At 60.1% G+C, this 10308-nt stretch overlaps 1 protein-coding gene across 3 annotated transcripts; it reads left to right on the top strand.

The window, feature by feature from the left end:
- Positions 1-689: 689 nt before the first annotated feature.
- Positions 690-9961, top strand: TMEM220 (transmembrane protein 220). 3 transcript variants are annotated; one of them, XM_068151647.1, is made up of 6 exons: positions 690-799; positions 930-959; positions 1851-1911; positions 7954-8077; positions 8764-8862; positions 9384-9961. In XM_068151647.1, the coding sequence occupies exons 1-6, from the start codon at positions 713-715 to the stop codon at positions 9514-9516; spliced, it is 534 nt and encodes a 177-aa protein (XP_068007748.1). In that variant the 5' UTR covers positions 690-712; the 3' UTR covers positions 9517-9961. The 3 variants fall into 3 exon arrangements, with proteins under 3 accessions (XP_068007748.1, XP_068007750.1, XP_068007749.1); XM_068151649.1 differs by lacking the exon at positions 8764-8862 and adding an exon at positions 8667-8726 and having other exon boundaries at positions 9384-9957; XM_068151648.1 differs by lacking the exon at positions 930-959 and having other exon boundaries at positions 9384-9960.
- The last annotated feature ends 347 nt before the right edge of the window (positions 9962-10308 follow it).

The raw sequence follows: 10308 nt of genomic DNA, 5'->3' as shown, positions 1-10308 counted from the left end.
GCCTGTGTGCTGGGAGCTGCTTCGTGGGCAGGGGCCGCGCCGCCGAGTTCCCTGTGCAAGGGGACAGCCCTGGGCTGCGGCTGGCTCTGCTGCCAGGGGAGATGCCCAGTGCGGGCGGAGGGGCTGGGGGCCCGCGGTGGGCAGTGATTGTCCCGGTACCCTGCGTAGCACTCCGGGCGGCTGCTCTCTAGCGTGCAACCACAGCTCTCCAGCAGGACGTTCCCCGCCGCCCCTTCTGGCCCACTCCATGCGCAGCTTTCGGCCCCGACTTGTTGAGCAGACTTGCCCGGACCCCGGCTCCCCTGAGACGCCCCGAGCCCAGCTCCCTAGGCTTTCGTGTGATTTACGTGCAGGGTATTCCTTGAAGGAAAGATGCCTTTACGTCTCCGGGGCTCTTGCGCCGAGCTCCCTGCTCCGCGGATGAAAATTCCCCCCCGAGAATTCTCTGTGTCACGGCTGCTGGAGGTCTTTCAATCCCGCGGAGCCGTCGAGGTTCAGAAGCAGGGTCCCAGCAGGGTGAGGCACTGCGAGTGGCATCTCAGCAGAGCGGAGCGCAGGGCAGCATCCCCGGGAAAGGCGGCAGAAGTAGCTAAAGAACGGGTGGCGAGGGGTGGCGAGGGGTGGCTCCCGCTGCCCGCCCCGCCTGCAGCAGGCCCCGAGCCCGGCCCCGTCCCGCCCCCGGTAGCCGCGCTCCGGCAGTGGCGGAGCGGCCATGTCGGGCGGGCGGACGTCGGTCTGGCTGTGGCGGCTCTGCAACCTCCTCATGGCTGCGTTCTTCGGGCTGGCGGCCGCCGTGCAGGTGAGGACGGTGTCGTCTGAGCTGGCAGCGCCGGCGGCCCCGCTGCGCTCCTGTGCGGTGCCCTCCCGCAGGGAGTGGCCCCGGGCCAGGCGACCGCTGCGGGGTCCCAGTGCGCATCTGTCCGCCACAGGTGAATGACCCCGACGCCGGGCTCTGGACGGTGAGTACGGGAAGCGCCGAGCAGCTGCAGCGAGGCAGATGCCGGCTTCGGGGCTGGCTCTGCCCCGCGGCCCCGGCCGCCCTCCGCCCGTCCCCGGGCTTTCTCGACAGCCCCAGCTCCGCTGTGCTGCGGGACCGCCGGAGGACGCCGCCCGCTGCCCTTGGCTGAACAAGAAGGCGGCGGGAGAGCGATCGCTGCCCTGCAGCGGCGGCTGAACCCGCTCGGTGCTTGCAGGCTGTCTCATTCCGGCTCACTTTCGCCCTTGCCCCGGGCCCAGCCTTGGTTCCCCGGGCAGAACTCACCGAGCTGCTCCTCCTCCTGCCGTCGCCCGGGACTCTCTGCCGGGGCCATCTCCCGGCTCCTCGCCAGCTCTGCTTGCCGCGGCTCACCGACCTTCCGCCAGCTCGGCGGGGCCGCCGCAGTCCCCATTGGAAGTCTCCTCCCTGTCTGCCGCCGCAGCCTCTCTCAGTGCCCCGGAGCCGGTGCTGAGGGGCAGGCTGCCCTGCTGTGTCTGCCAGCCTTGGGCTGTGGCAGCAATACGCAATAGGCTTTGCTGCCAGGGGAGATGCCCAGTGTGGGTGGAGGGGCTGGCTGCCCGCGATGGGGGGCGAGTGTCCCGCAGGGGCTTTCCCTGGGGTTCAAAGTGCAGGGCGAGGGCTGTCTGGGCAGCGAGGGGTGGGTAACCCAGCAGCTGCGGAGCAAGGACTGGCACTAGCTGATGCTGCAGGATTTTGGGGGCTGGTGCTGAAGATGAGCAGTACCAGTGGGAGGGGGGCTGGCAGCTGCTCTCCCCACCTGGCAGTCCGTGGTAAAGGGGAGCAGCAGCCATGTCGATGGGGCTGCTGCTTCTCCTGAGAAGCTTTGCTGCAGTCATTCCTGTTTCATCAACAGGTTGTCTACTTAGTGCCAGCTGCTCTGACACTGCTCGTCAGCATGAAGCCCTCAATAACAGGTATGGTCCTGCTGTGCAGAGCAGAGTCTCTGCTCCCACCTGCCCTCAAAATGCTTGGGTGTTTGGTTTTTGGGGTGGGTTGTTTGTTTAATTGAATCACAGGTTAAGAGCAGACCACCTGGAAATGTCCTTCTACTTTAGGAGGGCAAAATGCTGTGAGGCCTGCTTCTGAAGCTAGTCAATGGTTGAGTGCTGGTGGCTGAGTGTGCAGCAGGTGAAGGGAGGAGCCCTGCTGCTGGCATGGCCTCACCTTTGCACCCCGAGCCTGAGCACTCAGCTCCTGAGTGGAGCTCAAGGCTGGGAGTGTGCTCTGGGGCTGGCACCTTTGTTCTCTTCACTTCTAGGAGGCTTCTGAGATACTGGAATGGGCAGCCCAGAGAAGCTTTCGATGCCTCATCCCTGGAGGTGTTTAAAGCCAGGCTGGATGAGGCTTTGAGCAGCTTGGGCTAGGGTGAGGTGTCCCTGCCCCTGGCAGAGGAGTTGGTAATAGAGGATCTTCAAGGCTCCTTCCAACCCAACCCATTCTAGAAGGCATCTAGATGATGGAGAGCAGCTTGGCAAGGTCCTGTGCCAGCTCCCTCAGCACTCTTAGCACAGTGGCCAGGGGCAGTTCTAGCAGGACTTTTGCTTCTCTCTTTTCCTCTCTGCATGACCTCACAAGATCCCTGAACAGGCAGAACCAGAACTCTGGCATGGCTTCATGCCCCACCTCAGCACTCGGGCTGCATCCCCTCAGGGCCTATGGGTTTGTGAGTGCTCAGTTCCCAGGTGATCTCTGGCCCTCAGCGACCAAGGGAGAGTCTTCCATTCTCCAGAGCCTTTCTCTCCCTCCCAGGCGCTGGGATTCCTGAGGCCCAGCCTGGGCAGCAAAGGCTGAAGCCAGGAAGCCCTTCAGTAGCTGTGGCTTCTCTGCATCCTCTGTGCCCAGGGCTCCCTCCTCATTCAGCTGCAGGCCCACATTTTGCCTGCACTTCTTTCACCACTGCTGTATTTGAAGAAGGGCTTCTTGTTCTCTCTGACTTCCTTTGCCAGATTTCATGGCCAGAGGGCCGTGGCCTTCCTCATTGCCTCCCTCCCTTGGCTGGCAGTGTTCCTATCAGCCTCCCAAGTGCCCTGTGCCTTGTCCCACACACTGTGAACTTCTTTCTCCCCTGTGAGTTTTTGCAGCAGCTCCTTGCTCATCTGTGCAGGTCTGCTGCCTCCTCAGCCTGATGGTTGACTTGTGGAAGGGTGGAGGGGGGTGAGCAGTGACAGGAGTTGGGTGTGTGGATGGGGCTGTCAGTTTGGGGGTAGTGGGGGGGGTGGAGGGGGGGTGATCAGTGAGGGGAGTGGAGGGGCTGGTGGGGGTGTAGGCAGTGAGGAGGTTCGGGGGGGTGGAGGAGGTGGGGACTTTGAGGGGAGTGGGGGGGCTGGAGGGGGTGCAGGCAGTGAGGAGATTTGGGTGTGTGGAGGGTGTGGGGAGGGAGTGAGGGATGAGAGGGACCTGTGCCGGGGGAAGGGTGGTGGAGGTGGAGGTCGTTTGGGTTTTAGAGTTGATGTTTCAGTTTGACTGGCAGAGGGAATCTGGGGACGTCCTGGAGGTGGTGTGGTTGGTGGGGCCAAGGGGCTCTGGGGACGTCCTGGAGGTGGAGCGGCTCGTGGGGCCAAGGGGCTCTGGGGACGTCCTGGAGGTGGAGTGCCTCGTGGGGCAAAGGGGCTCTGGGGATGTCCTGGTGGTGGAGTTGCTCGTGCGGCAAAGGGGCCTGGGGGGCGAGGAGGCTTTCCTGGTCTGGGGGGGGTGCGAGGCTGCTCCTGGGGCTGCAGGGCTGCAGGGCTGCGGGAGGGCGAAGGCTCTGTTCTGCCAGCCTGGGGTTGGGGCCAGCTGTCCATCTGGGTGCGCCTGTTCAGCCACCCTCGTGCTTCTGCCCTGGCTTTGCTTTCCCTGTGCAGAGAGGAGAGCCTTTGAGTCCTCAGCTGCTGGTGGAGCTCTTTGCCCAAGCACTCAGTCCCTGCTCCACAGCAGCTGGACCAGAGGTGCTGGCTGGCTCCCAGCAGCCAGGGCAGGAAGCAGGCAGAGGCAAAAGACCCAACTCACTTTTGTCTCTTCTTGTGACAACGTATTGCCAGGTAGCACAGCAGAATGGTCACTGGCACACTAGCCACAATGGCAGCTGTGGCCACCATGCAGCTCTCCAGCACCCTCTGGGGACACGGAGGGCTCTGGGTGTCCTGGGCAGCATCCCCAGTTGTGCTTCTCTCCTCAGCCATATCTGGAGGTGCAAACGAAACGTTAGGTCTGCAGCAGGGAGAACCTCCCTTCCCTCCCCTCCCTCTGCCTGGGCCAGCTCCCACATGCTGAGGGGGAAGCTGCCCCTTCTCAAAAGGCACTTGAGCCTTGCTCTCCCTTTCTGCCTTTTCTCCAGCCTGGGCATTGCTTTCCAGCTCAGCTCATGCAGCTTGGATCGACCCCTGGACCCCTGTCCCTTCTTGCCCCTGTGCAGGCCACAGCGTGTTCAGCCCTGTGTCTGCAGCCTCCTGCTGCCGAGGCTGAGGGCTAAGGCAGAGGGAAGGATACCCACCCTGCTCTCTCTCCAGCTCATCCAGCTCTGTCCTGACAGCTTCAAAAGCCCTGTGGGAAATCTTCCCCTCCTCAGCCACGTCCTTTGCCCGTGGAGGACCTAAAGAGAAGGGGTTTAGCTGAGTTTCAGCCGAATGCAGAGGGGAAGGCCAGTGGCAGCCTGTGAGGCCGGCAGAGACTCACCCTTGCGGCGCCTGCCAGGCTGCAGTGCACGCCGCGGGGGAGGAGCTGCCTGAGTCCTCCCTTCGGGCCGAAACTCCGGGGGCTCTAAGAGGATGCGGAGGTCCGGGTGTTTAGCTGGGTGGCCGAGGCCTCCTCCATCCTCCCCTAGAAACAAGCAGAGATGGGAAAGCTTTCATTGCATGTGGGGATCCAGCTCTGCCTCAGGGACCTGCGGGCGCTGGAAGGGGCTCAGGGAACACGGAGGGAGGCAACAACAGGAAACCAGGGCTCAGAGCTCCTGACCTCCTCACTGGGGCTGTTCCCAACAGCTCAGCAGCCTCCCCATCAGGGAGATGGCATCTCCAGGAGGCAATCCAGCTCAGAGAGATGGAGCAGGCTGACAACAAGAGCAGAGGGAAGGGTACCCACCTTGTTGTCCTCTCTCCCTTTGCTCCAGCAGTTCCATGACAATTTCAAAAGTCTTTCTGGAAATCTCTGCCTGGTCAGATGGGTAAATAGCTCCTGGAGGACCTGAGCAGAAGAGGTTTAGCTGAGTTTCTCAGCAATGCAATAGAGAAAAGCAGTGCTTGGGCTGTGAGGGCAGCAGAGACTCACCGCTGCGATGCCAGCTGGGCTGCAGTGGACGATTCCAGGCGTGCTGCAGGGCTCGTTGCCAGGGCGGCATTGAGCCAGTCCTCACTGCAGGCACATCTGTACCTAGAGACCCAGAGAAGGTTCTGTCAGCTGTGGGCACCTGCCTGGGCAGAACTGAGGCACAGAAGCCTTCAGGGGCTGATGGCAAGGGAGGCCACCGCGGGCAGGTCTGTGTCCTCATGCCTGCTGAGGCACCCAGCTAGGTGAGCCTTGGGCTTGGAGCTGGCAGCTCTCAAAGGGAGGGAAGAGCCAGGCCCTACCTGTGCCATGTGGCAGAGCCTTAGTCTTGGAGCAGGGGCGGGAAGCTGGAGTGCCTTGGCCTCCAGGCAGGTCTGCAAAGAAGCAGAGCAGGGAAGAGCCTCTGAGACACAGCTGCAGACAGCTCTGCAGGAGGCAGCGGCAGCGAGTGCCACTCAGAGCCGGGCAGCCCACGGCACTCAGCTCTGCCCTGCACTCAGGAGCAGGCTGCAAAGAGTTCCAGCCTGCCTGCAGTGGCACCGTGCTGGCAGCAACCCGAGCTCTGAGCTCAAGGCCAAGCAGCCCCCTGGCTTGGCAGCAGCTCCTGCTCCAAGGGGCCAGAGAGAGCTTCTGAAGGCAAATGGGGCACAAGGCTGAGCCCTCCTCACTCCCCATCTAGCCCTGTTCTTGGCTGCAGGTCAAGAATGGGCCAAGAGATGGAGGAGTGAGCAAGAGAGGATCTGAAGGCCAAGTGCACCAGAAGCTGCTCTTGGCACACTGTCAGTGTTTGTCCTTTGAAGGAAAGGGAGAGTGGGAAGGTACCTGCGCGGTGCTCCGAGGGCTTGAGAGCAAGCTGCAGGTGTGGAGCTGGATAAGCAGGGGCTCCTCCATCCTCACCTAGAAGCAAGCCCAGATGGGGAATGGTTCATTGCATGGTGTCCTGTGGGCACTGGAAGGGGCTGAGGTGCCGAGGTGGAGCAGGGAAGGTGGAGATTGCTGAAGCTGCAGAGGGGCCTAGGGCCCTCAGGCACCCAGAGCAAGCCCTTGCTGAAGCGCCGGAGGGAAAGCCTTCAGCCCCAAGCTTCTCGGGGGGAAGAGCCTCTGGCCAGGCAAGGCTGCACCAGCCCTGCTGCTTACCTGCTCCTGGGGCTCGCCATGGAGCTCCAGCCACAGCCCTGACTTGCAGGGCCGTGAAGAGGAGGATGAAGAGGAAGAGGTGATGAGTGAGGGCCATGGCTCTCTCTCTCAACCACTACTCTGCTGCGGCTGCCGCTGCAACTTCCACGCTGTGGCTGCTGCTGCTGCTGCAGTGGAGCCCAAGGGCTGAGGGGCTGTGTTTGTAGGGAGCAAAGCTTTGTGACAACAGAGGGCATTTGTGACCTCACAGCCAGGCCCAGGCCCCTCACAGCCATGTGGTGACCTCACAGCCAGGCCCTGGCCCCTCACAGCCATGTGGTGACCTCACAGTCAGGCCCAGGTCCCTCACAGCCATGTGGTGACCTCACAGCCAGGCCCAGGCCCCTCACAGCCATGTGGTGACCTCACAGCCTGGCCCTGGCCCAGGGTAGCAGCTCTTGGAGAGCTGCTGCAGCACAAGCAGCAAAGCTTCCCTCCTGGGGAGGGGATCACATCTTGTTGGGCAGCTGTGCCCAAGGACTGCAGGCAGGATGCTCTGCTGTAGGCAGCTGCCAGCCTGGAGCCCAGCTGGACACCTTCAGGGGGCTCAGGGCTCACAAGTCCCTTTCACTCTCTCCTGGCAATGCCATTCAGCTGAAGCTACACCTGTGCCACAAACCTTGTCAGGACACTCTGCAAGTGACACTTGCCCCTGGGCTTGTGCTGCTTGTGCCAAGCTCTGTGGAAAGGGAGGAGTGGAGCAGCACAACTGTTGTATCTCTGCACAGTCCTTTCCCTTCCCCAAGGGTCATTTGCCCTTTGAGTCTGTGGGAGACCCAGATTCTGTGCTCCTGCCTCTGCTGAGCAGCAGAAGCTCAGCCATAGGGGGAATGGACCACAGCATTGGGTCATGCTGAGCTCTTGAGTGTGGGCAGCTTCAGTGGCTGCCTGGAGGGCTCAGATCCCTGTGAGGGCTGCTTTGAACTTCATGTGTGCTGGTGTTGGCATTGCTGAGCTGAGGGAGAGCCACCCATGTGTGCTCACCTCTGCCCCAGAGCCCTGGGAAAGGACATGGAAAGGCACCAGAATGTGAGGCTGCACTCAAATCTCTTTTGTATTTCCCTGTCAAAAGCCACCAGCCCCCAGGCAGAGCTGTGCTCCTTGCTCCTCGTCTTGGGACACCTCAGGCAGAGGCTGATCAAGGAGGGAGAGGGAAGATGTTCCCCAGAGTGTGCTGTGCTTGCTCTAGCCCCAGTGGCTGGGGCTGCCTCCCCTGCAGCCCAGTGGTGCTCTGGGCTCATGCTGAGCATCTGGTTGTGGCTGGGAGCTCCAGAAGGCCATTCCTCCTGCCCAGGAGAACTTGCATTTGTAACCTGCTGTGTGCTTGCTTTCCATGCATGTGGAGTGCTGGAGTGAGGCCCAAGGTTTCTTGTTTCCTCTTTCTGAGCAGTATGTGTGATCAGAAAGGTTCTGCAAGCAGTTCCACCTTCCTGAGCTGTGTATTTGCTGGAGGCATCTTTCCAGTGACTCTGTCCCTTTCTGATGTGCAGAGTTTCCTTTGTGCTGCAGTTGCTGGCAGACTTTTTTCCCCTCAGGTAATGGTGTTTGGAGGCTCCTCTGTGCCCTTCATTCTGCTGGCTGCATTGTTGGGATCACTGCCTTGGCTTGCTCTTTGTTTGCTTATGCTGAAGGAAACATTGTGCACGAAGAGGAAGGCAGGTAAGCAACTCTTGCTGCTTTGCCCTGCCCCAGTGCAGCCAGGCCATCTTCTGGTGCTCACCTTTGTGTGGTGCCCTACTGCAGTGAGTGCTGCTGGCCCAGGGCAGTCAGAGGAGGAACCACAGCAGAGAGTGGTTGGACAAAAGAGCTAAAGGAGCACAATCGTGGTGGCTGCCTCCCAGAGCAGGCAGAGTTCACTGGATGCTGTGGGATGTAAGTTTAGGAGTGGAAGAGGCTGCCCAGGGAGGTTGTGGAGGCCAAGCTGGATGGGACCTTGAGCAAGCTGCTCTAGTGGAAGATGTCCTTGCCCATGGCAGGGGGGTGGAAGTAGATGATCTTTGGGGTCTCCTCGAGGCCTAACCATTCTGTGAATCTGTGAAACAGGAACTGGCAGCAGGCCATTTCTGCAGCTACATTGCCTCCCCTGGTGGGATGCAAAGTTACTCCATGGAAAGCTCATTGCAGTCCTAGTGAAGAACCCTGAACTTGTCCGGAGGAGCAGACACTACTGGGTTGGAGGCAAAGTGTGTAATTTTGAGAGGCAAAGACCTGTCTTGTTTTGTGATCTGGTTCCTGCTTGGTTTTGTAGAGAATTGCTTGGTCTGGTGATTATTACAGCATGGATGAGCCTCTGTCAGAGGTCAGCAAAGTAAGTGGTGTTGCCTTCTGTGTTTGTAAACACACAGCCCAGCTCGGCCGCCTGCTGCCCTGCCCCACCTCCTCCTAGCTGAGCAGCAGTCTGCAGCACCTTGCATAGAGAAAAACATCTCTGAGGGGAAGGAAGGGTAAGGAAAGGGCTTTGGGGCTGTTCCTAAGGAGCCACAAGGGCTAATGAACTGTTAATGAGCTGCTAATGAAGCCATTTGTGCCGCTGCTCCCAAGTGACACAACTTTCCAGGCTCTCTGTAGCGGTGTGTGCTGCATCAGGCAGCTGATGCAGAGCTGCAGAAGGCTCTGGGTAGCTGCAGTGCCTCCACACTTTCCTCTCCAGCCTCTTCTGAGGGCTGTTCTGCAGCAGATTTGCTACATTGCTGTTAGCTGGGAGCAGGGACAATCCCAGTCTGCCAAACAGTCCCCATGTGCTGGGAGGACATGGCTCAGATGCTCTGGGCAGGCAGGGCGAGTCTTGTTCACATAGCCTGAGGTGGCAGAAAAGCTTTTTCTGCTAGCCCATGATGCCCCTTCAGTAGAAGAGTCTGCTAAGGCATCCACAGGACCCACATGAAAGAGGCTCCCTTGCTGGCTTTCCAGGAGGGAATGTTTCACAGCACTCTGAAGTGGCTCTCTTGCATCTGTTTCCTCTTAGGGCCCCCCTGGGTGGAGCTGGCTTGGCTGCTGCAGTGGTGGTTGCCCTCTTGCCCTTGGTTTCCTGGTTGTACATTTCAGTGCACAGTGAGATGCGAGCCTCTTGGCCCACACACTGTAAAACAGTCATGTAGCAGCAGAACCACAGAGGTGTCAGGCTTGGAAGGGACCTCAAGGACCATCCAGTCCCAACCTAGAGCTGGGTGCACGTTGTGGGACTGGGTGTTTATGGGCTCCTAAGGAAAAGGCAGCATCAGGCTCCCAGAAGGTCTGGCTGCTTCCAGCAGTGCACTCTGGGGTCTGCCAGGAAACCAGAGGGCCACTCTCACACCGAGGGAGAACTCTTCTCTGGAAGCTGTTGTTCAGCTGGCTGCTCCAACCATCCAATGTGTTGCAGTGGTCCAGTCCTGGCATCCCTGGATCACCCTCCAACCACCTGGTCCTTCGGGAGTCTGTTCTGTAACACAAGGCCAGGGCAGGGCAAATACTTTGTTTCAATAAATGATTACAACAAAGAAAGAAAGAAACTGATGGCTAAATGAATGGCTTGCAGTGCTGGGAGGAGGGGAATGGCTTGAGGCAGGGAGATTCACACTGCAGATTAGGAAGAAATCCTTGACAGGGAGGGTGGTGAGGCACTGGAACAGGTTGCCCAGGGAGGGTTGTCCCACCCAGCAGAACTCAGAATGCCAGAAGGAGAGGGCAGGGGGCAGCACAGATGTTTGACCAGCTGCTCCTTCCAGGGACACAGACAAAAAGCATCCCTGCAGCAGGGAGTGCCACCTCTCCATGGGCCAGAGCCCTTCTCTCCCCTTCTGCCTTTTCTCCAGCATGGGCATTGCTTTCCAGCTCAGCTCATGGAGCCTGGAGCTGGGACTGACCCCTTGGCCCTTTCCCTTCTTCCCCCTGTGCAGGCTATAGCGTGG

Source organism: Melanerpes formicivorus, unplaced genomic scaffold (assembly GCF_026170545.1).
Source record: "Melanerpes formicivorus ecotype bairdi unplaced genomic scaffold, bMelFor1.0.p_v2 SCAF_21, whole genome shotgun sequence".
Classification (NCBI taxonomy): Eukaryota; Metazoa; Chordata; class Aves; order Piciformes; family Picidae; genus Melanerpes; species Melanerpes formicivorus.
Note: the sequence above shows the minus strand (reverse complement) of the source record. Positions and strands in the feature narration are given on the sequence as shown.

Excerpts from the sequence above, each read along its gene's own strand:
- TMEM220 (XM_068151647.1), top strand. The coding sequence starts at position 713 with ATGTCGGGCGGGCGGACGTCGGTCTGGCTGTGGCGGCTCTGCAACCTC. Across the intron at positions 800-929 it reads GGCTGGCGGCCGCCGTGCAG|GTGAATGACCCCGACGCCGG; the intron begins GTGAGGACGGTG and ends TGTCCGCCACAG. Across the intron at positions 960-1,850 it reads CCGACGCCGGGCTCTGGACG|GTTGTCTACTTAGTGCCAGC; the intron begins GTGAGTACGGGA and ends TTTCATCAACAG.